Raw genomic sequence first — 26,929 nt, 5'->3', positions numbered from 1 at the left:
CCAAAACCAGAATGAAAACCTACATGCTTTATACTGCAGGCTGCGCTCAGACAAGTGAGAGGGGTAAAATGGACAAACGAGTTATATGACCGTGACTTTTTTTTTTTTTTTTTATATTTCATGACTAAACAGGTTTATTTCTAACAAGCCTTGGAGGCCGTTCTGATGTAGAGTGACGTTCAGGAAACCAGCCGTCCAACCTCACTGACCGGATAAACCAACGTCTGGTGCAAGTGATAATCCTACATAGCGAATAACGGACTTGTAGAAATACCAGAGCCAACAAAGAGGACCTGCGAGCCGCTCATCCTGCGGAATAACGGGTCAATGGTGGCCCTTATTTAACCCCTTCCTGACATTTGACGTATGGTTACGTCATAGGGGGAAGTATGGAACGTGCTGACGGCGTGAACCCGCTCCATACGATGCCGGTGTGGGCTGTGTGTTACACTCCCGCTCGTTTAAGCCGTTAAATGCCACGATCAATAGCGACCGCTGCATTTAAATTGTTAGAAAGAGGGGGGGTGACCCCCTCTAGCAGCTAATCGCGCCCAACGCAATGCAATTGCGGGGAGGCGATCGTTGCTATGGCTGCCTAGGGGCCCAATGAAGCCCCCCAGGTCCGCCATCTTTGAGCTCCTATTAAGCGCTGCCTCCGGCCTGTCAGAATCACGATATACTGCAATATATTAGTATCCAACGATCGCTGGTTGAATTCGCCTGGAGGGACTAATAAAATAAAGTTGTTGGTTTTTTTTTACGTAAAAATATTAAAAGTTCAAATAACCCCCCTTTTCCCGTTTTCCCTCTAGAGCATCGTAAAATACTAAACATAATTGGTGTCGCCGCGTCCGTAAAAGTCTGAACTATTACAATATATCATTATGTAACCCGCACGGAGAACGCCGGAAAAAAGAGAAAATGTAATCGCCAGAATGTCTATTTTTTGGTCACCTCGTCCCCCACAAAAAAATGTAATAAAAAGTGATCAAACCGTCGCATGTGCCCCAAAATGATATCATTAAAAACTACAGCTTATCCCGGAAAACATAAGCCCTCATACCGCGGGATCTACGGAAAATAAAAAAGTTATGGCTCTCGGAATTTGGCGACACAAAATAAAATTACATTATTTACACTTCGGTTTTTACTTGTAAAAATAGTAAAATATAGAAAAAACGATATATATTCGGTATCGGCGTAATCGTACTGACCCGCAGAATGAAGCTAACATGTTGTTTTAATTGCACAGTGAATTCCGTAAAAACGAAGCGCAAAAAAACAATGGAGGAATCGGTGTGTTTTCGTTTTCTACCCCACAAATAATTTTTTTCCCGTTTCCTAGTACATTATACGGCACAATTAAGACGCAGAAGGAAGCGCCAAAACCTGAAAGACGCAGAAGCGCCAAAACCTGAAAGACGCGGAAGGAAGCGCCATAACCTGAAAGACGCGGAAGGAAGCGCCAAAACCTGAAAGACGCGGAAGGAAGCGCCAAAACCTGAAAGACGCGGAAGGAAGCGCCAAAACGTGAGAGACGCGGAAGGAAGCGCCAAAACGTGAGAGACGCGGAAGGAAGCGCCAAAACGTGAGAGACGCGGAAGGAAGCGCCAAAACCTGAAAGACGCGGAAGGAAGCGCCAAAACCTGAAAGACGCGGAAGGAAGCGCCAAAACCTGAAAGACGCAGAAGGAAGCGCCAAAACCTGAAAGACGCGGAAAGAAGCGCCAAAACCTGAAAGACGCGGAAGGAAGCGCCAAAACCTGAAAGACGCGGAAGGAAGCGCCAAAACCTGAAAGACGCGGAAGGAAGCGCCAAAACCTGAAAGACGCGGAAGGAAGCGCCAAAACCTGAAAGACGCGGAAGGAAGCGCCAAAACCTGAAAGACGCGGAAGGAAGCGCCAAAACCTGAAAGACGCGGAAGGAAGCGCCAAAACCTGAAAGACGCGGAAGGAAGCGGAGAACTACTATTCAATGGATGGAAGAATAGCCAAAATGGTAAAGGCTCAGCCAATGATCACCTCCAAAAAGATCGCCAAAACTTGAAAGACGCGGAAGGAAGCGCCAAAACCTGAAAGACGCAGAAGGAAGCGCAAAAACCTGAAAGACGCGGAAGTAAGCGCCAAAACCTGAAAGACGTGGAAGGAAGCGCCAAAACCTGAAAGACGCGGAAGGAAGCGCCAAAACCTAAAAGACGCGGAAGGAAGTGCCAAAACCTGAAAGACGCGGAAGGAAGTGCCAAAACCTGAAAGACGCGGAAGGAAGCGCCAAAACCTGAAAGACGCGGAAGGAAGCGCCAAAACCTGAAAGACGCGGAAGGAAGCGCCAAAACCTGAAAGACGCGGAAGGAAGCGCCAAAACCTTAAAGACGCGGAAGGAAGCGCCAAAACCTGAAAGACGCGGAAGGAAGCTCCAAAAGCAGAAAGACGCGGAAGGAAGCGCCAAAACCTGAAAGACGCGGAAGGAAGCGCCAAAACTTGAAAGACGCGGAAGGAAGCGCCAAAACCTGAAAGACGCGGAAGAAAGCGCCAAAACCTGAAAGACGCGGAAGGAAGCGCCAAAACCTGAAAGACGCGGAAGGAAGCGCCAAAACCTGAAAGACGCGGAAGGAAGCGCCAAAACCTGAAAGACGCGGAAGGAAGCTCCAAAACCTGAAAGACGCGGAAGGAAGCTCCAAAACCTGAAAGACGCGGAAGGAAGCGCCAAAACCTGAAAGACGCGGAAGGGAGCTCCAAAACCTGAAAGACGCGGAAGGGAGCTCCAAAACCTGAAAGACGCGGAAGGAAGCTCCAAAACCTGAAAGACGCAGAACCATCAAAACCTGAAAGACGCGGAAGGAAGCGCCAAAACCTGAAAGACGCGGAAGGAAGCGCCAAAACCTGAAAGACGCGGAAGAAAGCACCAAAACCTGAAAGACGCGGAAGGAAGCGCCAAAACCTGAAAGACGCAGAACCATCAAAACCTGAAAGACGCGGAAGGAAGCGCCAAAACCTGAAAGACGCGGAAGGAAGCGCCAAAACCTGAAAGACGCGGAAGAAAGCGGAGAACTACTATTCAATGGATGGAAGAATAGCCAAAATGGTAAAGGCTCAGCCAATGATCACCTCCAAAAAGATTGCAGAAGATCTGAAGTTACCAGTGATCTGCTCCAATCACAAGAAGTCAAGTCACCAGCAAGAACTCCCCGCAAAAAAAGACACGTCCTGAATAGGTGCAAATCTGCCAAGGAACACATTGAGCGGCACGAAGAGAAACGGCGCAACATTTTGTGGACTGATGAAAGCAAAATTGTTCTTTTTGGTCCTAGGGTCCGCAGTTTGTCTGACGACCCCCGAACACTGAATACAATCCACAGTACACTGTGAAGACAGTAAAGCAAGGTGCTGCAAAATCATGATCTGGGGATGTTTCTCATACCATGATGTTGGGCCTATTTATCGTATACAAGGGATCATGGATCAGTTGGAATATCTCAAAATACTTGATATCATGTTGCCTTATGCCGAAGAAGAAATGCCCTAGAAATGGCCAAAAACTCACCAGAAAGAGGACAACATCTTGTTTCCAGACCAACAGGATTGAGGTAATGGAGTGGCAGCCCAATCCCCCGACCTCAATCCCATAGAGAACTTGTGGGGGGGGGGGGGGCATCAAAAATGCAGAAGAACTGTGGACTGTCGCCCAATCTTCCTGGACTCGATATCTAGTCAGAGGGGCCAGAAGTTGTCGACTCCATACAACACGGATGTCAACAGTTCTCAGAAACAACGGTGATGACACCAAATAATTGTGAGTGAATGAGTGAAATCTCAAAAAACGTTTCAGTGTCTACATTAAATTTTAAAGTTTTTAAAGAAAAATTCCGGCACTTCTACCCACCGCCATTTTTTCTGAACACGAGTGTATGACCCGCCACAAGGTTCGATTTTACGCAACCACATTGCATTTCAGGGTATGGCAGTAAATAATTGTATTAGTCGTTGGCATTCTCAGCTGGTAAATATCGGGCTCGGGGCATCGGCACAGTGGGCAAACACTATGAGAAAACGGAAGTTTAATCCAGCCGCGCCCAACCACAAGGGTGCGGCCGGAGGACGTGTGTCCCCAACAAGTCAAGGACCCAACACCATACCATGAGGGACCAAACTTTTCCAACCATTTCAGTCCCCTCTGCTTCAAAGCATTTCTGTGCCATCAGTGGTAGGGAGTATAAATGTGAGATGTCGGCTACGACTACAGGATCATGTGACACAGTGGACCGGGCAAGAACGGGTTACATAGGGGAGCCCACATACTGGAGGTCCGGCAGATGTTTTGATTATACCACTTGGGGAGAAGGGGTTAATTATAAGGGTGGGGCCGGTTAGCTACCAGTCAGAAGCCTCGCAGAGTCATGGGCAACAGCAAACTTTTCATACGTATGCCCCACCACTTATCCTGGCCAGACCTCCAAAGCCAACCCTCGCCATGACCTGAAGCCCTGTCTTCTAAGCCATAGGGCACAGAGCTAATCGTACCCCCTCAAATGTTCCAAAGAATGGTGCTCTGGAGAAAACAAGTCGATCAGAAGGGATCATTGGTTGTCATGGGGTTATTTAGATTGGAGCTGCATGATAAAGGTCTATGTGTCCACATACCCTGGGGTGTCCTAGAGGTCGTGTCCACATATCCTGGGGTGTCCTAGAGGTCTGTGTGTCCACATATCCTGGAGTGTCCCAGAGGTCTGTGTGTCCACATATCCTGGAGTGTCCCAGAGGTCTGTGTGTCCACATATCCTGGAGTGTCCTAGAGGTCTATCTGTCCACATATCCTGGGGTGCCCTAAAGGTCTATCTGTCCACATACCCTGGGGTGTCCTAGAGGTCTGTGTGTCCACATACCCTGGGGTGTCCTTGAGGTCTGTGTGTCCACATATCCTGGGGTGTCCTAGAGGTCTATGTGTCCACATACCCTGGGGTGTCCTAGAGGTCTATGTGTCCACATACCCTGGGGTGTCCTAGAGGTCTATCTGTCCACATATCCTGGGGTGTCCTAGAGGTCTATGTGTCCACATATCCTGGGGTGTCCTAGAGGTCTATGTGTCCACATATCCTGGGGTGTCCTAGAGGTCTATGTGTCCACATACCCTGGGGTGTCTTAGAGGTCTGTGTGTCCACATATCCTGGGGTGTCCTAGAGGTCTGTGTGTCCACATATCCTGGGGTGTCCTAGAGGTCTATGTGTCCACATACCCTGGGGTGTCCTAGAGGTCTGTGTGTCCACATATCCTGGAGTGTCCCAGAGGTCTGTGTGTCCATATATCCAGGGGTGTCCTAGAGGTCTATGTGTCCACATACCCTGGGGTGTCCTAGAGGTCTATGTGTCCACATACCCTGGGGTGTCCTAGAGGTCTGTGTGTCCACATATCCTGGGGTGTCCTAGAGGTCTATGTGTCCACATACCCTGGGGTGTCCTAGAGGTCTGTGTCCACATACCCTGGGGTGTCCTAGAGGTCTATGTGTCCACATACCCTGGGGTGTCCTAGAGGTCTGTGTGTCCACATACCCTGGGGTGTCCTAGAGGTCTGTGTCCACATACCCTGGAGTGTCCCAGAGGTCTGTGTGTCCACATATCCTGGAGTGTCCTAGAGGTCTATCTGTCCACATACCCTGGGGTGTCCTAGAGGTCTATGTGTCCACATACCCTGGGGTGTCCTAGAGGTCTATGTGTCCACATACCCTGGGGTGTCCTAGAGGTCTATGTGTCCACATATCCTGGGGTGTCCTAGAGGTCTGTGTGTCCACATATCCTGGGGTGTCGTAGAGGTCTATCTGTCCACATATCCTGGGGTGTCCTAGTTCTAGAAATAAAGGTGAGTCTATTTGATTTGTTGATTCACCCGATGCATCAGTTTATAGGATACAATGGGCGAAATCTATTTGCCTGTGAGGGTCTTACGACATCCCATTAGATGATCACTGGATTTTGTAAGAAGCGAGAAGTTGTCCACTTGGTTCCGTTTTCAGTTGTCACTCCATGGTCGGCTATAATCTCGGCTCGGTGCCTTACACTTACTGCCTCGATCCCCTTCCACACCAGCACCACGGCCTTCACACTTTACTGTAGGTAACAAGTGTCTCGTGCTATTTGAGGGGACATTCGAGAAGACTCACCGGCTCAGCTCACACATCTCTTTCTCTCCATTATTCGCCGCACACAAGAAGAAGAAAAACAAAACTCGACTTTGTTTTAAAATCTTTTTTGTTTATTTTAAACAGTAATAATGTTAAATCCCATATTTTATATTCAGGGACAATCGCCGGGACTCGAAAAGCCAACCTTACATGAAAGCGACACGGATCTGCTTCTGGGGTGGGGGTGGCAGTGGACTAGGTTATTTTTCTTTTTTGGGGGACAGGCTGGTCGGCACGGTTTATGTTCATCACTTGCCGCCGCAGTCCTGCATGGACATTGGGGTGCTCCGTGGTCCGATCATTGGGCGTTATACGTGAGGCAGGACGTAGGACCTCAATGCCCTGCTGTATAATATTGCCCAGGGCGGCCAGTCCATCGGTCTGCTGGATCTGTAGAAGGTTCAGGGAGTAGGCGATCTGAGACAGGATGGCGTTCTGCTCCTGCATGAGGAGGTTGGACTCCCGCTGGTGAGAGGTCAGGTGGTGCAGAGTGCTGCTCATAGCAGAGAAGTGTCGGTCACGTGTCTCAGGCTCTGCCTCCGGAGCGGTCGCTCTTTCTTCCATGACGTCCGAGGGATGAGGCCGACCGTCGGGGGAGATGACGGATGGTTCCTCAGAGGAGTCTCTGTTGGAGTCCTCAGCTGCGTCCTGGCACTGAGGAGAGAAGCTGGGGACCACCGGGGCCTCCGGATGGACGCATTCTATAGGCTCTAAACACAGAAAAGTTATGGCGTTACTCTATGGAATAATTCAACGAGCTCGCGACGGCGCCCAACTTTCCCCATAATCCCACAACACGGATTCCCTATTTCTATAAATCAAGGCAAATTCTAGATGACTGGAAATCCTGAGTTTTTCTATTATTTAATTAATCCCATTCATTCCTCTAGTCCCGCTCTTCCTATAATCCCATTCATTCCGCTAGTCCCGCTCTTCCTATAATCCCATTCATTCCTCTAGTCCCGCTCTTCCTATAATCCAATTCATTCCTCTAGTCCCGCTCTTCCTATAATCCAATTCATTCCTCTAGTCCCGCTCTTCCTATAATCCCATTCATTCCTCTAGTCCCGCTCTTCCTATAATCCCATTCATTCCTCTAGTCCCGCTCTTCCTATAATCCCATTCATTCCGCTAGTCCCGCTCTTCCTATAATCCCATTCATTCCTCTAGTCCCGCTCTTCCTATAATCCAATTCATTCCTCTAGTCCCGCTCTTCCTATAATCCAATTCATTCCTCTAGTCCCGCTCTTCCTATAATCCCATTCATTCCTCTAGTCCCGCTCTTCCTATAATCCCATTCATTCCTCTAGTCCCGCTCTTCCTATAATCCCATTCATTCCTCTAGTCCCGCTCTTCCTATAATCCCATTCATTCCTCTAGTCCCGCTCTTCCTATAATCCCATTCATTCCTCTAGTCCCGCTCTTCCTATAATCCCATTCATTCCTCTAGTCCCGCTCTTCCTGTAATCCCATTCATTCCTCTAGTCCCGCTCTTCCTATAATCCCATTCATTCCTCTAGTCCCGCTCTTCCTGTAATTCCTTTCATTCCACAAGTCCCATCACAGGGTCCTTTAAGCGCATTTCCGGGACTCAACTGCTGATGTCCTTAGGACAGGCTATATCAATGATTGAATAGTGGGGCTACGGAGCTGGGCCTGCGTTACAATGTTTTTATTCCATTTTTGTACCTATAATCCCAGTCTGATAATTCCACACAATTCTGTAATCATTTCACAGTTACAGCAAACCAAGATCATTCCCATTTCATTTCACTAGCGCTGTAATCCTGGTGTAAAGTCAAGGTATCTCATCATTCCCCATAATCCTTCACTCGCTTGTTAATATAATCCAGGATCATTTATGTTTAATTACGTTATTTCCCTATAATATATTTCACGTCACGCTAATCGCATTCCACTAGACACATAATCCCATGTCACGATTCTCTCATTCTACTAGACTATAATCCCACATTTTACTTCTCATTCCACTAGACACATAATCCCATGTCACGATTCTCTCATTCTACTAGACTATAATCCCACATTTTACTTCTCATTCCACTAGACACATAATCCCATGTCACGATTCTCTCATTCTGCTAGACACATAATCCCATGTCACAATTCTCTCATTCCACTAGACACATAATCCGAGGTCATGCTTCTCTCATTCTACTAGACTATAATCCCATGTCATGCTTCTCTCTTGCCACTAGACACATAATCCCATGTCATGCTTCGCTCTTGCCACTAGACACATAATCCCAGGTCAGGCTTCTCTCATTCTACTAGACTATAATCCCATGTCACGATTCTCTCATTCCACTAGACACATAATCTCACATTTTACTTCTCTCTTTCCACTAGACTATAATCCCATGTCACGATTCTCTCATTCCACTAGACACACAATCTCACATTTTACTTCTCTCTTTCCATTAGACGCACCCTTGTTTTGCTCCACACAATCCACACTCTCTTCTATAATTTCTTTGAATTATTTCCTCAATTATTTCCGTAATCCCAGATCATTCCCATTGTTCGCCCTCCCTTATCCCGCTGCTCACATCATCAAGGTGACCCCATATCATCCAGGCTTTAGTGTACTTATTCCAATCTTCCTATAACTTCACTTTACCTCTCCCTTCTGTAATTCTGCACCTAATCCCACACTAGAGTCGTATTAACAGGACGGGATGAAAAATATTTTTAAAAAATCAGGTAAAAACAGGTGATGGCAAAGATGGCAGACAAACTTACCCGCCTCTGCCATTACACTGCCCTACACGGGATCTAACGCCCCTCTACTACCGGCACTTGGAAATGGGGTCTACCTTTAAAGGGGAATGTCCCACCCAACGACTGACAACCTCCCATGTATGAGCTGTAAGTCACCGGCTACACCCCCTCCCCGACCCCTATATCCGGAGTGAGCGGGGATTCACTAGGTATATACTGAATCTATTCCTACAATCAGCCCCCTCACCTCTATAAGATGCCGCCGCCTGCAGATAGGGGGCCCCGGAGAAATCCACTTTAAGAATCTGACCGCTGGGACCCCCAAAGTGACCGAAAGTCCCCCAAAGTGCTCTATGAGAATGAAGAGCTGGTGCGTATGCTCGGCCAGCGCTCCATTAATTTCTATGGGACTTCTGGGACCGCGGTCTCCGGCAGCTCCATAGAAGTGTAGGGAGGGCTGGCCGCGCATGCGCACCAGCTCTTCATTCTCATGGACCAAAAGTCCCCTGTTCTCCTAATCGCTGGGGTCCCAACGGATGGACCCCCAGCGATCACACATGTATCCCCTATCCTGTGGATAGGGGATACAGGTGTTTGTGGGAAAACCCATTTAACCTACTAGATACATGAGTAGAATTACTAACCACCTAGACCCCAGGGACAATATATAAAAGCCAATAGAGATTAGGGATAGTATTAGAGAGGTGTTCCCCACTAAGAACATTTATCATCTAAACATAGGATGGGTAATAAATGTATGATCGCTAGGGGCCCCAAAGATCACTAGAGAGGGCGTCCCGAGCCCCCCCGTTTCTCACTATAAAGGGGGGTCCCGAGGATGATCGCAGTGAGGAGTTTGAATGGAGTCGTTGCGTTCGGCTGTCTGTTGGCTCCCCAGACATTGAATGGAGTGGCAGGGTGCATGCGTGACCGCCGCACCATCCAAACCCCTCCTCACTGCGATCGTGCATGGAGGATGAACTAGATTGGAGGAGGTCCCAGCGGTGGGACCTCCTGTTTATCCTGTGGGTAGATGAGAATTGTTCTTAGTGGGACGACTCCTTTAATAACCCACAGAGAGGTTATTCATATGCCCCCTATTGACCAGGGACAATATTAATAGCCCGGTCACCCTATTAATAACTCACTAGAGACCAGGGAGAGTATTATTAACCCCCTGGAGACCAGGGACAGTATTAACCCCCTAGAGACCAGGGACAGTATTAACCCCCTATAGACCAGGTAGTGTATTATTAGCCCCCTAGAGACCAGGGACAGTATTAACCCCCTAGAGACCAGGTAGTGTATTATTAGCCCCCTAGAGACCAGGGAAGTTGTATTAGACAATAATACATGATGACGTCTGGGCACTGGTGGCAAAGTGAATTATTTCTAATTTGTCATTGGGCTCTCTTATTCCCTGTAAAGTCGCAATACATCATTCCCACCAAAAAGTTTGAAGAGCTCACAGGTAGTGAAGAAGTGTCTAACACAGCGGTGTTTGTGTAACACGGCAGGTCTAGTGGGTACGATCTCAGCTTCAATGTCTCCAGGTCACACATTCAATGTACTTGGCCAACATCTACTGAGTAGTCCCTGGCGCTTCATATGGAATCTACCCCAATCATTTATCAGAATTCTCATAAATAAAGCAATCAACCTTTTGGGAACACACAAAATAAAACTATTTACCAGCTTCCACCTCCTCGGGGAGGTCTTCCTTGTCTTGGTTCCAGTCAACCTCTTTGATGTATTCGGGCTTGAAGAAATCTCTCAATCTTTGCTCGTATGGTGCCAGCCTCAGGTGTGGTGGGGGTCGGCGTCCCGTCTCGGCAACGTGAGCCACGGCTTCGCTCAGCTTCTCATTCATCTTGCGCTTGGCATCCTTCCACCTCTTCTTGACTTTATCGCTGGTGCGTGAAGCCACCCCTACTGAGCTCACTTCGTTAGCGATGGCCTGCCACATGGCGTTCTTAGCCACGCCGGGAGTAATGTCTGCTTCATTGCCAAAAAGCTTGGAGTAATTCTCTATCACCAGGTCCACAAGGACGTCTAGCTCCTTCTCAGTGAACTTTACGATTCGAAGGCGCGGGACTCCGGGAGAAGGAGATGAAGTTGACTGAGATCCGAGAGAGTTAGAGACCTGAGTCACAGGGAATGGCGAGGGTGACGAGGTGTCACAGATATGCAAGATCGGCTCACCTGTATCTGTCATTTTGGCACAGAACAAAGTAAAATTTAGAGGTGGTGGCCACGCTCTGTCTGCAGGACAATCATTATATAGACCATCAAAAACAAGGCCGCGTTAAACGTAAGCGGTGGGCAGATGGAAAGGTTAATTCTGTACGATTCACAGGGTGGGACAATGTCAAGTGGACAATAATACCCTGGCGATTCATTGACTCTCCGACCTCTCTCTTCATCCTCTTTGGTCAGGCACGCTAAAGTCAAACAATGACACAGACGGTACGCAAGTCACTGGCCCGTATTACCAACCCTTGTACTACACCCTACAAGGGTTGGGAAGACCATCCAAAGATCATGTTCACCGCAAGGACAATACTGAGGTCTCATATGTCAAATTCTTGGGCTCAATCATGATATGAAGCCCAAAAAACCGACCAGGTATAGACCAGCGACCGGTTCAGATGGATTAAAAACTAGTGGAGATATTCATTGCAACCATCAGCTCTTTGGATTTTACTTCCCAACATAAAAAAAGAGAGCTGCAATCAAATACGCATTTGTTTTTGTACATTTTCCGCAATGTTTTTATCTGGTAGGTGGAGAAATCAGACAAAAGTGAGGCGATAGTCTACGTGAGCACACTGATGCGTAACCGAGGTGGGCAGCTGCCTACATCTATGCTCGAGGCAGAGGAGGACCACCATGGAAGAAGAACCAGACATACTCCCATCTAGGAAGTCACTTGACTCGTACGAGGAGTAAGCAGGCATGAAGACGTGCAGCGTATGTACATCGCCTGATCCCTACAGAGATCAAGAAGCTCTTTAATGGGAGCCTTTCTGTCCCCACGGTCGTCCACCCGAGCCCCAAAAATAAGAAGAGGCAACAACCATTACTCTAAGTGCAAGTGGGTGCACGGACTTCTGTGTAGACCCGCTCACATACTGGACATCTCCATACACACCGCAACACAACACACGCTGGTTCCTACAGATCAGGAGAGGACAAAAGTCCTGGAGACCTGTCAGCTACATATCACAGGAGGAGATGTCATCAACTCAACTCCCGTAGTACAGTAGGTGGGCTCTGTAATGTACTTGCAAATCATTGTCATAATGGTGGTTAGGGTGTGGACATGGCCTGTAGTCATGATGAGTGACATCTTGGTGACTACTGAAGGTAATACTAATGCGATCTGAACCGCAGAGGGACCCCGGTCCCAGGACATAACTCCCGATGTAAAGAGGAGCCACACATCTTACTCCGACGCAATCTTGGTGGTTCCTTACCTTTTGATGGCACTGTGGTAATGACCGGCCCTTGTCCTCCAACAGGCACTTTGATATACTCTGGTTCCTCATGTTTAATTGGCTTGGTCACCTGGCCTGTATATATAAAAAAAAAACAACATTAGTCACTAAAATGTAAATACGCCTGTCAGTAGGCAGTATTAGAGGGGTCTGGGTACTGAGAACGAAGGGGCTGTGGTGCTCCATGGCCCCTTGATCTATTTTGGCTTATCTAGGGAGAGTCCCTGAAGAGTCATAGTCTATAGCTGGTTCCTAGATGGACATGTGAGAAGACAGGAAAGCATTTACTTCTAAAGACGACCTCCAGTGGTAACACAGCTTTCCATGTCTGCACCCCCTACCTGGCTGTATACCATACTCTACACTTCTTTTATATATACTGGACTTACTTTTTGAACGGCTGCCTTGTCTGTTCTTAGAAAAAGCCTCCATCATGAATCTTAGATTTTTCCAGCTTTCTCTTCCTCTCTGCTTTGCTATCAATTCCATGATGCTTCAGCGCAGCATCACATGACCAGCTAAAGACCATACCATTTCGGCCTGCTGGGGGACACTGTGATTATCATTCTCTCTATATTCTCCTAAATAAGCTGAGAAGCCACCAGTATATAGACAGGGAGGCTGCACTGTCTAAGTATCAGTGGCATCTGATGATAGAAGTTTCTGCCCCCCTGACGGGTGACACATAGATCTCCATAGACTCAAGTAGAGGAAGTAGTCACCGAGCCGGAGTCACACTGCTGCTAAGCAACCAGCCCAGTCTGATATATAGAGATAAAGAACAGGTGGTCGGAGTGTCCATTTAAATTCTTTCCTTTATTTTGCTGGTCCAGAGTGATATTGTGTCTTCTACTGCAGTCACACCCAGAGCTGCAATCACAATTTTGCTGGTTGGCCTTGGAAGAAGTTTATCTGCATATTGTGGAACCAGTTATATTTCCAATGACATCATTTTGGGGTACATATAATTTATTGAGGAGCATTTATAAAGTTTTTTTGGGGGGGGGGGGGGTGCAGAAAAAACAACAACAATTCAGTCATCGTTTTTATGCGCTTTTTTTCCCCACCGTTTACCGTACATTAAAAATAACACGTTACCTATATTCAGCATGTCGGTACGAATGTGCCGATACCAAATAAGTGTAGGTTTTTTTTACGTTTTAGAAGCTCAGCACAATAAACACGTTTTTAAGTACATTTTTGTTTTGCCACATTCGGAGAGTCAAAATGTTTTTATTTTTCGGTCGACGAGGGCTTCTTTGTTTACCAATGTAGTTTTTGTTGGTACTTTTTGTGCCCTAGATGTAGTTTTGTTTTTTATTGTTCATTTTTTTTTAAACCATAAAATATTTTTCAATTTATCAGCCTTTCTACGCCAGTTTCTGGCATGAAAAAGTCGTAAGAGGTTCCAAGTGTCAAAATTTCAGACTATTTCTTTTTAGCCATTTTACGCACCCTTGTTAATTTTATAGAATAGGGCGTGGCTTCCCAAAAGGAGGCGGTTCCGCATCAGTCTGACATCGAATGTGACGCAGCACTCGGGACCTTGCACGGGACGCAGCACTCGAGAGCTTGCACGGGACGCAGCACACGGGACCTTGCACGGGACGCAGCACTCGGGAGCTTGCACGGGACGCAGCACTCGAGAGCTTGCACGGGACGCAGCACTCGGGAGCTTGCACGGGACGCAGCACTCGGGAGCTTGCACGGGACGCAGCACTCGGGAGCTTGCACGGGACGCAGCACTCGGGAGCTTGCACGGGACGCAGCACTCGGGAGCTTGCACGGGACGCAGCACTCGGGAGCTTGCACGGGACGCAGCACTCGGGAGCTTGCACGGGACGCAGCACACGGGACCTTGCACGGGACGCAGCACTCGAGAGCTTGCACGGGACGCAGCACACGGGACCTTGCACGGGACGCAGCACTCGGGAGCTTGCACGGGACGCAGCACTCGGGACCTTGCACGGGACGCAGCACTCGGGAGCTTGCACGGGACGCAGCACACGGGACCTTGCACGGGACGCAGCACACGGGACCTTGCACGGGACGCAGCACTCGGGAGCTTGCACGGGACGCAGCACTCGGGAGCTTGCACGGGACGCAGCACTCGGGACCTTGCACGGGACGCAGCACTCGGGACCTTGCACAGGACGCAGCACTCGGGAGCTTGTACGGGACGCAGCACTCGGGAGCTTGTACGGGACGCAGCACTCGGGAGCTTGTACGGGACGCAGCACTCGGGAGCTTGTACGGGACGCAGCATTCTGGCCCATGCACGGGACGCAGCACTCTGGACCATGTACAGAGCCGCAAGAAGAGTAGATTCAACACTATTAACCCCTGCCTCTCCACACCTCTGATGTCTGGTGAGTTCAGGGGAGGGTGAGAGCGCTACAGCTGCCAAGATCTTGTATTTCTGTGTCGGACATTATTATGGGGCAACGTGGCTGGCCTTGTGTTGGGGCACTGTGGCTGGCATTATTATGGGGCACCGTGGCTGGCCTTGTGTTGGGGCACTGTGGCTGGCATTATTATGGGGCACTGTGGCTGGCCTTGTTTTGGGGCACCGTGGCTGGCCTTGTTATGGGGCACTGTGGCTGGCCTTGTTTTGGGGCACCGTGGCTGGCCTTGTTATGGGGCACTGTGGCTGGCCTTGTTATGGGGCACTGTGGCTGGCATTATTATGGGGCACCGTGGCTGGCCTTGTTATGGGGCACTGTGGTACCCTATTGTCGCAATATTACCCAGGAATCCTTTTTTTTCTCCTCTTTTATGCTACAATTTATTGGGTCTTCTGGCACAGTGCGTTCTCTAGTCCGTAAAACACGGGATATCAATTTGGTATCGCTGTAATAGTATCGACCCACAGGTCATTTTTACCGCAGAGTGAAAGACGTAAAAACTAAGCCCAAAAAACAAAAAAGGTGGAGTCGCTGTTTTTTGCCCATTTCACCCCACAATGATGTTTTTTCAGTTTCCCCGTACATTATCTGGTACAATAAACCATGTCGTGAAAAACGTCAACGTGTCCCGCAAAAAACAAGACCTCGTAAGGCCATATCGAACGAAGGATAAAAAAAAGTTACGGCTTTTAGAATTCGGGGAGGAAGAAATAAAAATCCAAAAATTGGCTGCGTCTCCAAGGCGTTAAGAGGGGGGCACATACTTTTCTCTGTACAGACAATACAGTTGAATGTATAAACACTCGGCAGGGACCCCCAACGTGTGAACACTCCGGGCAGTAAACTATGGGGGACACAATGACGCAGGAGACCTCTCACCTCTGGGTGTGGCTCCCGTACTGTCTGACCCGGGGCCACACACCGACACCTTCATGTAGTCCAGGTCATCCCGTTTCATTGGCTGCGATGACGGTCGTCCTGTAACAAAAACAGAAGAGTTCCTCAGTGAACCCCAATAACATAAAACATAAGAAGTGCGGCAGCCGCCTGACGCTGAGACACAACCATCTTCTCTGTCACCAGAACGACATCTTAACATAATATCCAACTCTAGTCACATCCAGAGCTGCAGTCACAATTCTGCTTGCGTCCTGCTAGTTCTCAGGTTGTGGACGGTCTTCCTGTTACCCCCTCCTAGGTACGGGATGTATATACATGATCTCTGATTGTCAGCTCCTGGGGACAGGGATGACCGGAGTGATACAATGTCTGTGAGACTGGAAGATTAGATTGTAAGCTCTTAGGATCAGAGATGATGGATGAGACCCACATCTCGGACAAATGGCTCCCTTATTGTATCTGTGATGGTCCCACGTTGTTTTCACCCATCTCTATCAGGAACCGACCATGAAGAAGATATTCCCACACACAGACATCAGATCCCAGGGGGTCCTTATGTTCAGTCTGTGTCGCCTCATCTCACCTCTAGGTGTCGCCGTTGTACCGTCTGACCCCTGATCTCCCGCTGACACTGTGACGTAATCCACCTTCTCCTGTTTGATTGTCTGTGACGACAACATTCCTACAAAGAGGAGCAAACACAAAGTGAGAAGAGAAAAGAGGAGCAAAAAAACAATGTGTCGTCTTCTTCTCCTGTCACACCCAAAGCTGCAGTCACTGCTGGATACCGGCTAATCCTCAGGCTACAGAAACTCATATCATTATATCCCCCCAATCCATCATAAGTACAAAGCAGTCTCCTGTACAGATAATGAAGTGTTACCGGCAGTCCTATGTAACACCGTAGATAACACAGTGATAACTCTCTGAGTACAGATAATGTAATAGATGTTACTTGCAGTCCTATGTAACAGCACAGATAACACAGTGATAACTCTCTGTACAGATAATGTAGTAGATGTTACCTGCAGTCCCATGTAACATCACAGATAACACAGTAATAACTCACGGAGTACAGATAATGTAGTAGATGTTACCTGCAGTCCTATGTAACAGCACAGATAACACAGTGATAACTCTCTGAGTACAGATAATGTAGTAGATGTGACCTGCAGTCCTATGTAACAGCACAGATAACACAGTGATAACTCTCGGAGTACAGATAATGTAGTAGATATTACCTGCAGTCCTATGTAACACCACAGATAACACAGTGATAACTCTCTGAGTACAGATAATGTAGTAGTGTTACCTGCAGTCCTATGTAACACCACAGATAACACAGTGATAACTCTCTGAGTACAGATAATGTAGTAGTGTTACCTGCAGTCCTATGTAAGATTAAAGATAACATACAGTGATCACTTTACATTCTGATAATGCAGTTAGTGTAACCTGCAGTCCTATGTAACCCTATATATATATATATATATATCATTATATGAATTGTGTATTCTTTACTATTACATGGGGTCAGGGATGTGTACGGTGATGTTCAGCAGTGCAGTTATGAAGAGGTTAACACATAATCTGTATTTCTTGGCTGTATACACAGATAATAACAACAGGTTGTGCTGTGGACTCAGGGGGGCGCTCTGCTCTGATGTCACCTTCTATAAACAGCCGGGCAGCTGGGTATGACAGACAAGTCGTCCCCCAGGATGCTGCGTCCCTCCCCTCCCCCGAGGAGTCAGGGCTCAGCTGCTGGGACGCAGATTTAAATATGTGGTCAGCAGGGACGTCCCGCCCACGTTATATCAAGAGCTGCGATAATAAGCGACAGAGACCCCTGAGATAGCGGCAAAAAATAGCCTAACACAGCGAGCGACACATCCCAGACACCAACCGAGAAAATAACCACACTACATTATGTTACTTTATATCACATCATATTGTATTACACTACATGATATGCTACATTATATTATATATACCCTAACATTCTATTATATATCGTTACATTGTATATTGTTACATTATTGTATTACATATTGTTACATTTTGCCACGACCGGTGGCTATGTGGACCCACTGGGCCGTACCGCCGTAGCGGGATAGCAGCTGGCTAAACACTGTACCAAGTCTATAGTCCGAACAAGGGTACCTGTGGTAGTACAGACAGTAGCGATGGCTAGGCTCAGATGGGACCTTGGCAGCAGACACCAGGCGTGGTGTAACACAACACGACTCCAACTCTCTTAAGGCACAGGAACAAGGTAGCACGGGATACAGGATACAGGTAGCAGGAACGGGAATACAAAAACACTAAGGAACCAATTGCTAGACTGACACGGGAAAACACAACAATGCTCAGGCAATGAGTGGAGGGGCAGGGCCCTTCTTATAGTCCAGGGTGATCATGGGTGATTAGACAATTCTAAACATGTGTGTGCACTGGCCCTTTAAGGCCAGGATTGAGCTCGCACGCACAGCCTAGTGGTCACTGCAGGCCAGGACGGCCGCATGTGTTGGCATCTCCGGGAAGGAAGGCGTCGGCAGGATAAGAGGAGTCTGCGGACTGCGACTGCGGACTTTACTGTATCCCCCCTCCTACGCCCCCTCTTCTTGGGACCAGAGCGAGAGAGGAACTCCTTAATGAGGGTAGGAGCATTGAGGTTCTCCTTTGGCTCCCAGGACCCCTCCACTGGACCAAATCCCTTCCAGTCCACTAGATAGAAGGTTCTTCCTCCTACTTTTTTGGTGTCCAGGATCTCCTTAACCACAAATGTATCTGATGAAGCGTCGGAAGTAACTGCAGGACCAGGGGTCTTAACGTAGCGGTTCAAGACCACAGGCTTCAGGAGGGAAATATGAAAGGAGTTGGGGATGTTGAAGGTAGGAGGCAGCCGAAGCTTGTAGGAGACAGGGTTGATCTTTTGCAGGATCTCGAAGGGTCCAAGGAACCTGGGAGCAAACCTGTGTGACGGCGCCATCAGCCAGATATTCCTAGAGGACAGCCAGATCTTGGTACCTGGAATAAACTGAGGCGGCTCTCTTCTCCTTGTGTCCGCCTTACGCTTCATGCAGTCGACCACCAGCAGAATAGAGGATCGGGTTTGCTGCCAGATCTGCAGGAAGTCCCTGAATGCAAAGTCTGATGCGGGAACCTGGAATGTAACTGACACCAGGAAAGGAATTCATGGGTGTCGGCCGTAAACGATGAAGAACGGTGTGGCAGCAGTGGACTTGCTTGTGTGGTTGTTATAAGAGAACTCGGCCCAAGGAAGAAGCCGCACCCAGTCATCATGCTGCCTGGAGATGAAGTGTCGTAGGAAGTTCTCAATGATCTGATTGATCCTCTCGACTTGACCATTGGACTGGGGGTGGTAGAATGAGAAAAAGTCCAACTTTACATCAAGGAGTTTTTCAGAGGGCTCTCCAGAACTTTGAGGTGAACTGAACCCCCCGATCAGACACAATATGCAGAGGTAAGCCGTGCAGGCAGAAGATGTGTTGGATGAAGAGGTTGGCCAGTCAAGAAGCAGAAGGTGGGCCGGTCAGCGGAACGAGCCATTATCGAGAATCGGTCCATCACCACCCAGACCGTACTGCATCCAGCAGAGGGGGGCAGGTCCGTGACAAAGTCCATTGCTATATGCTGCCAAGGGGCATTGGGCACAGGAAGTGACTGGAGCAGACCAGCAAGCTTGGAGTGAGCAACCTTGTTAGCCGCGCATACCGTGCAGGACGAGACAAAGTTCACGAGGTCTCTGGGCAGCGTGGGCCACCAGAACTGACAGGCAATCAGATCTCAGGTTTTACAGACACCCACGTGCCCCGCCAGCTTGGAGATGTCCCCAGCGAAGGATTCTTGTCCTGTCTGCCAGGCGTAAAAAAGTCCTCCCCGGAGGGATGTCCCTAACTTGCAGGGGATTAACAGAGATGATGCAGGACGGATCAATGATATTTTGTGGAGACTCCACAGTTTCCTCGGTCTCGAACGACCTGGACAAGGCATCGGCCATCACATTTTTGTCGGCAGGGCGGTAGTGGAGCACAAACTGGAACCGAGCAAAGAACAGCGACCACCTGGCTTGACGGGGATTCAGCCATTGGGCCGACTGGAGATAGGTGAGGTTCTTGTGGTCGGTATATATCAGGAAGGGGTGAGTAGTGCCCTCTAATAGATGTCTCCACTCCTCCAGAGCCAATTTGATGGCCAATAACTCCCAATCGAGTAATTGCGCTCTGCGGAAGAAAAAAGTCTAAATAGCCACATACCACTGCCTTCCCTTTGGAGCCTTTTTGGAACAGAAGTGCGCCTGCACCAACAGAGGAGGCGTCCACCTCCAACGAAAACTGTAGAGATACATCGGTGTGATGGAGGGTTGAGGCTGACGTGAAGGCACTCAAGGCTATTAAATGCAGATTCTGCCTCTGGAGTCCACACCTTGGCGTTCATACCTTTCTTGGCAAGGGTAGAGATGGGAGCGGTCAGTGAAGTGTGGGATAAACTGCCAGTAGAAGTTGGCGAATCCCAAAAAGCGCTACATGGACCTCAAGCCTTGAGGACGTGGCCATTCCAGGACAACCTTTACCTTCTCAGGATCCATCTTGAGACCTTGATCTGAGATGATGTAGCCCAGGAAGGGTAGAGAATTTTTCCCAAACATGCACTTCTTCAGCTGTGCATACCGGCGATTCTCCCTTAGTCTCAGCAGAACTTGACGGACATGTGTCCGATGAGTCGTCGTATCTGGAGAAAAAATAAAAATGTCAACGAGATAGACCACAACACGGACATAGAGATGGTCTCTGAAGAGGTCATTGACGAATTCCTGGAAGACCAAGGGAGCGTTACACAGACCGAAGGGCATCGCCAGGTATTCGTAGTGCCCGTCTCGAGTGTTAAACGCAGTCTTACACTCATCACCTTGCTGGATTAGAATCAAGTTGTAAGTCTAACGCAAGTCTAGTTTAGAGAAGATCTTGGCTCCTTGTATGCGGTCAAATAGTTCGGAGATTAGGGGTAACGTATATTTGTTTTTGACCGTGACTTGATTGAGACAACGTTAGTCAATGCAAGGCCGAAGAGATCCGTCTTTTTTTCTTGACAAAGAAGAACCCGGCCCCGGCCGGGGAGGAAGACTTCCGTATGAAACCCCTCTCTAGATTCTCCTTGATGTAGATCGACATGGACTCTCTCAAGGAGAGAGGGTATACCCGGCCACGGAGAGGGGACGCATCTGGAACCAGTTCAATGGGGCAATCATAAGCCCGGTGTGGAGGGAGTGTCTCAGCCTTCTTCTTGCTGAAGACATCCACAAATTGAGAGTATTGAGGAGGCAATCCTGGCAATGACGTATGCAAAGGAGAATGGACCGGATGGATGTGCGACAGACAGCGACACTTGGGACCCCATTGGACAGTCTCGAGGAGAACTTTCTCCCTAGCGCCGTTCCACCTAGGGTTGTCTCTCCAACCAATCCTAGGCACGGGAGTTTCGTTTGCTTTTGTGGGCATCAAACGTACAACATGGCCTCTGGAGGCCACAATACAGACAAAGTCCTGAAGTGCATCTGCGGTGTCTCTCCTGGACAGACAGTTAAAAACAGGTCCACCTGCATAGACTCCTCTGATGGGAGTCTTGCTTCTTGGCGAGCCTCTTGGGTCATCCAGGGTAGGTGGCAGATCACGAGCGGCGAGCTAGTCTTTAATCTTAGGAGACAGTCCCTGCCAGTCCCCCAAAGGCCTCGTTGTTCCAGGACAGCTCTGCCGCCAGGGTGCGGAACTGAATGGCAGACTCGCAGATGGAGGTGTCCCCCTGGCGAAGGGTCAGCAAAGATGCAGCTGCTGATAAGAATCGTCAGGTTCCTCAAACACCATGCGAAAAATCTGTAGGAAACACTGGAAGTCCCGGGTCTCTGGTCCCTGAAATTCCCAGATGGGATTCGCCCATGCTAGGCCCTTGCCAGTAAGGAGAGAGACGATGAAAGCGATCCTTTTGCCGTCAGTAGAAAATGCTCTGGCATGTAGGCTAAAGTGGATCATCCAGGAGGTGAACCCTAACCAGCGGAGGCTGGTGTAGCTTTCTAGACCCTTATTGGGGTCCCCGCTTACCTTTGGCGGTTGCGGACTACTGACCAGCCTGAAGCCGCGGGCTCGAGTAGCGGCCGGCGGCCGGAAATCGGAGTGGCCGTACTCCGGCGGCAGTTGCATCCCCTCCTGAGTGAGCTCCCCCTGCATTGTGACTGTCTCCTGGGGTTATAACCCCTTTTTCAGCCGGGGTTATGCGGCCTTAAGTTTTCGGGCCTGGTTTGGGGCTGCATCCCCGGCCTGGAGTGATTGAGGTGACTGGACCGGAACCTTACAGCTCCTCCAGAGCTCTACAGACTCCTAAAACCACCAGTCCAAGATTGTGGGGTCGGTGTGCCTGGTGAACCCTACTTGCTAGCCTAAAGGAGGGCCCAGTCGGCCATTACACGGCGTCTCACTCTGGTCGTGGCTGCCATTTAGGATCCTTCTCGGCGGTCCTCCTCTGCACCAGCTGTAGCCGGACATCCTTGGACTGTATATCGTCAACTGGTGAGTCCCCTCCTCGGAGGCACCCTACCCCCTGCATACAAGTGTTGTTGCCATCTGGGCTCACTGGATAGCGTCTCTCCAACCCTGCAGGCCCACACCTCCAACAGGTGATCCACATTTGCCTAGAAGCTCACTGGGCCTGTGCTACTGACCCCTGCTATTCTGATATTGATTTGATGGTCTGATACATCCTGTGGCCTTATCTACACATACCTCTCCTGTGCTGTCGACCGGACAGTTGCTTTGTTGCCAAGATACCGCGCCAACCCTGTTTGTGGGTTACCCGCAAACGCACTGTTTATGTCAACCTATCCAACATGTCCCCCTGCACAAAGAAGACCCCCTTTACCGTATTCACTCCCGTGTAATGTAACGCTCTAACATTGTCTGGGTGCTGAATCCCTTCCGAGGGGTCTAAATACAAATTGGTGCTCCATACACCTGTACTCACAGCTACTTAACTCCCAGTCATGGCGCCTCCGAAATTGCAAACCAAATCAGCCACTAAGCTGGACCAGTTTCGCAGAGCGGACTCCTCGGCGCCTACGCCTTCTACCATACAGAACACTGACCAAACTCTGGTGGATTCGGACCAGCCAGCCTCTGCTCTATCTGACTCTAATCCTGACACTTTGAAGGGTGACGGAGGTGGAAAATAGAGTCAGTACTCTGGAGGACCAAGCCCCGCCACTCACTAGACGTCTTGGCGACATTGAACAGGGTCTCTACAGACTACATCAGCACCTGGACTATCAGGAGAACAGACTGAGGCGGTGTAACTTTTGCTTTATAGGCTTGCCGCAAGGTTCGGAAAGGCTCCTCTCCTGAATCCTTTTTGAAAAATCTGCTCACTACCACCTTCGACAGGGAGAAAATCTCAGTTATTTTTGCAGTGGAGAGTGCCCACCGTATTCTGTCCAAACCTCTGCCTCCGGGAGCTCAGCCTCGCACGTTTATTGCTAAACTCCTTAACTATCGGGACAGGGACACTATCCTTAAACTCACGAGAGAAAAAGGATCAATTCTGTATGCCAACTCTCAGATCTCAGTTAATCCTGATTTCTCTATTGAGGTCCAGAAGAAGAGAGCTTTGTTCCTCACTGCCAAGAAAAAGCTCAAAGAACTTGATCTCAAATATGCAATGTTGTACCCTGCACGGCTGAAAGTTCTGGTGGTTGGCAGATCACATTTCTTCACCACTCCCCAAGAGGTCCTCGACTGGTTGGCAACTCGTCCTCGTGGTCAAGCAGGTTCTCCTCGTCGTCCGGATGCTTGAGTGCTGACAATTGTAGCTGTGTATCTCTACTGTCCCGCGGTTCCAAGCTTCCAGAACACTTCTCGTCTTTGACATCCTACGATGGATCTGTGGATCATTCGTTCACAGTATGGACACCTTCATCCTTCAGTTCCTAGTGTCTAGTGGATTATTAAATAACCTCCCTGGTGTCTAGTGGATTATTAAATAACCTCCCTGGTGTCTAGTGGATTATTAAATAACCTCCCTGGTGTCTAGTGGATTATTAATAACCTCCCTGGTGTCTAGTGGATTATTAAATAACCTCCCTGGTGTCTAGTGGATTATTAAATAACCTCCCTGGTGTCTAGTGGATTATTAAATAACCTCCCTGGTGTCTAGTGGATTATTAAATAACCTCCCTGGTGTCTAGTGGATTATTAAATAACCTCCCTGGTGTCTAGTGGATTATTAAATAACCTCCCTGGTGTCTAGTGGATTATTAAATAACCTCCCTGGTGTCTAGTGGATTATTAAATAACCTCCCTGGTGTCTAGTGGATTATTAAATAACCTCCCTGGTGTCTAGTGGATTATTAAATAACCTCCCTGGTGTCTAGTGGATTATTAAATAACCTCCCTGGTGTCTAGTGGATTATTAAATAACCTCCCTGGTGTCTAGTGGATTATTAATAACGCCCCTGGTGTCTAGTGGATTATTAATAACCTCCTTGGTGTCTAGTGGATTATTAATAACCTCCCTGGTGTCTAGTGGATTATTAATAACCTCCCTGGTGTCTAGTGGATTATTAATAACGTCCCTGGTGTCTAGTGGCTTATTAATAACGTCCCTGGTGTCTAGTGGATTATTAATAACGTCCCTGGTGTCTAGTGGATTATTAATAACGTCCCTGGTGTCTAGTGGATTATTAATAACCTCCCTGGTGTCTAGTGGATTATTAATAACCTCCCTGGTGTCTAGTGGATTATTAATAACCTCCCTGGTGTCTAGTGGATTATTAATAACCTCCCTGGTGTCTAGTGGATTATTAATAACCTCCCTGGTGTCTAGTGGATTATTAATAACGTCCCTGGTGTCTAGTGGATTATTAATAACGTCCCTGGTGTCTAGTGGCTTATTAATAACGTCCCTGGTGTCTAGTGGATTATTAATAACGTCCCTGGTGTCTAGTGGATTATTAATAACGTCCCTGGTGTCTAGTGGATTATTAATAACGTCCCTGGTGTCTAGTGGATTATTAATAACGTCCCTGGTGTCTAGTGGATTATTAATAACGTCCCTGGTGTCTAGTGGATTATTAATAACGTCCCTGGTGTCTAGTGGATTATTAATAACGTCCCTGGTGTCTAGTGGATTATTAATAACGTCCCTGGTGTCTAGTGGATTATTAATAACGTCCCTGGTGTCTAGTGGTTTATTAACCCTTTCATGACTGGGTGTATTTTGGGTCTTGATGCTCAGAGCAAGATTTTACCTTTTGGACCGCTGCAAGTGTGTGCACATTATGTAAAGTATGACGTCACTATAGTCCCGATTACAGTATTTCCCTTCCTTAGCTTCAGATGCAGTTTTGTAGATGGGAGATCATCATTTAGGTACAGAAATATTATTGTAAAGGCACAAAAAGCAGATAGGTCCGGGGTAGAAAAGACTAAAACCGGCGGTTGGGGATAATTATCAGACATTTGGGGTAACATAATGTGTGATCGGAACGTAATAATAGCGAGGCATATGCAGACCCATGCAAAATAAGTTTACGTTACATCGGATGTTTACTATTTTGGTCCGAAGACGTGTGCACTTTTTTAGTCGGAGAAATACTTTTTTTTTTTTTAAAAACACGTTTTTATTGTTTATTTTTCAACATTTTATTTTTTACTTTACTATAGTTATTTATTAAATCATTTATTTTTACTATGGGGGTCCAGTTTAGCATAATCAGTGCGTTCTTTGCTTTCCCCATATACAGACCACTGATAACAGTGATCAATTAACCACACCTCTATAGATCACGGTAATCACTGATCTATATATACAGCCGTGCTGGAAGAAGCATATCACATCTTCATGCATGCCTCCGTGCCTCCTCTGCACATGTAATCCCTGTAATCTAATTAATGACGTCACATGATTCCCTAGAAACTGCCTGAATGCAGCAGCAGCACTGTTTTGGGTATTTTAGTGACCGGGAACTATTTCAGTTCCCTGACATAGTACAGGATCGGGGTTTGTCAGTTAATAACATCCCTGGTGTCTAGCTAATTATTAATAATGTCCCTGATGTTTAGGGACTTATCAAGACCATCATCCCTAGTGTCCAGTGGGCTATGAAGTCTATGGTCTCTAATGTTTCTATGTCTAGTGGCTTATTGAGGATGTCCCCGGTGTCTAGTGGCTTATTGAGGACGTCCCCGGTGTCTAGTGGCTTATTGAGGACGTCCCCGGTGTCTAGTGGCTTATGGAGGACGTCCCCGGTGTCTAGTGGCTTATGGAGGACGTCCCCGGTGTCTAGTGGCTTATGGAGGACGTCCCCGGTGTCTAGTGGCTTATGGAGGACGTCCCCGGTGTCTAGTGGCTTATGGAGGACGTCCCCGGTGTCTAGTGGCTTATTGAGGACGTCCCCGGTGTCTAGTGGCTTATTGAGGACGTCCCCGGTGTCTAGTGGCTTATTGAGGACGTCCCCGGTGTCTAGTGGCTTATTGAGGACGTCCCCGGTGTCTAGTGGCTTATTGAGGACGTCTCCGGTGTCTAGTGGCTTATTGAGGACGTCCCCGGTGTCTAGTTGCTTATTGAGGACGTCCCCGGTGTCTAGTGGCTTATTGAGGACGTCCCCGGTGTCTAGTGGCTTATTGAGGATGTCCCAGGTGTCTAGTGGCATATGCGTCGTGGCTTATTGATGTCCCAGGGGTCTAGTAGCAAATTGAGGACGCCCGAGGTGTCTAGTGGCTTATTAAGGACGTCCCAGGTGCCTAGTGGCTTATTAAGGACGTCCCAGGTGCCTAGTGGCTTATTGAGGACGTCCCATGTGCTTAGGGGCATATTGAGGATGTCTCAGGTGCCTAGTGACTTATGGAGTACTCCCTTAGTTTCCAGAGGTTTACTAATGTCCCTGGCATCTAGTGGGCTACACATAACACCCCTAGTAATTTTTTTAGAGTTCTTGTGGAAGTCTGTAAACAGAGGCCCTCCCAGCTATTCCCAGAGAAAGGGGAAATGGTTGTTTCCGTAACTCCCACAGACTTTAATAGAGAAAGCCATAACTGCAGCCACCTTTCTATTTCATCTGCTTCTGCATGTGGCTGCTACCTCGGTTTAAAGAAAGGGTGTAGCAAGGGTAGTAGCAAGTCCCACAAGTAAACCTCTTATAACTTGTAGG

General features: G+C 48.3%; 1 protein-coding gene across 4 annotated transcripts in view; it reads right to left on the bottom strand.

Annotated features, from left to right (window-relative positions):
* The window catches only part of LOC142759003 (uncharacterized), a 66,361-nt gene that overhangs the window by 4,511 nt on the left and 34,921 nt on the right, over positions 1-26,929 (bottom strand). For 2 of the 4 annotated variants that reach the window (XM_075860785.1, XM_075860786.1), the window contains exons 8-12: positions 16,298-16,396; positions 15,694-15,792; positions 12,389-12,484; positions 10,605-11,120; positions 6,220-6,880 (exon numbers count right to left, since the gene is read on the bottom strand). In XM_075860785.1, coding sequence (XP_075716900.1) covers positions 6,366-6,880; positions 10,605-11,120; positions 12,389-12,484; positions 15,694-15,792; positions 16,298-16,396 — 1,325 coding nt within the window. In that variant the 3' untranslated portion in view covers positions 6,220-6,365. Of the gene's footprint in view, positions 1-6,219; positions 6,881-10,604; positions 11,121-12,388; positions 12,485-15,693; positions 15,793-16,297; positions 16,397-26,929 lie in introns of those variants that run through there. The other 2 variants (XM_075860788.1, XM_075860787.1) reach the window with 2 other exon arrangements.

This window comes from Rhinoderma darwinii, chromosome 4 (genome assembly GCF_050947455.1).
Source record: "Rhinoderma darwinii isolate aRhiDar2 chromosome 4, aRhiDar2.hap1, whole genome shotgun sequence".
NCBI classification, from domain to species: domain Eukaryota; kingdom Metazoa; phylum Chordata; class Amphibia; order Anura; family Rhinodermatidae; genus Rhinoderma; species Rhinoderma darwinii.
Note: the sequence above shows the minus strand (reverse complement) of the source record. Positions and strands in the feature narration are given on the sequence as shown.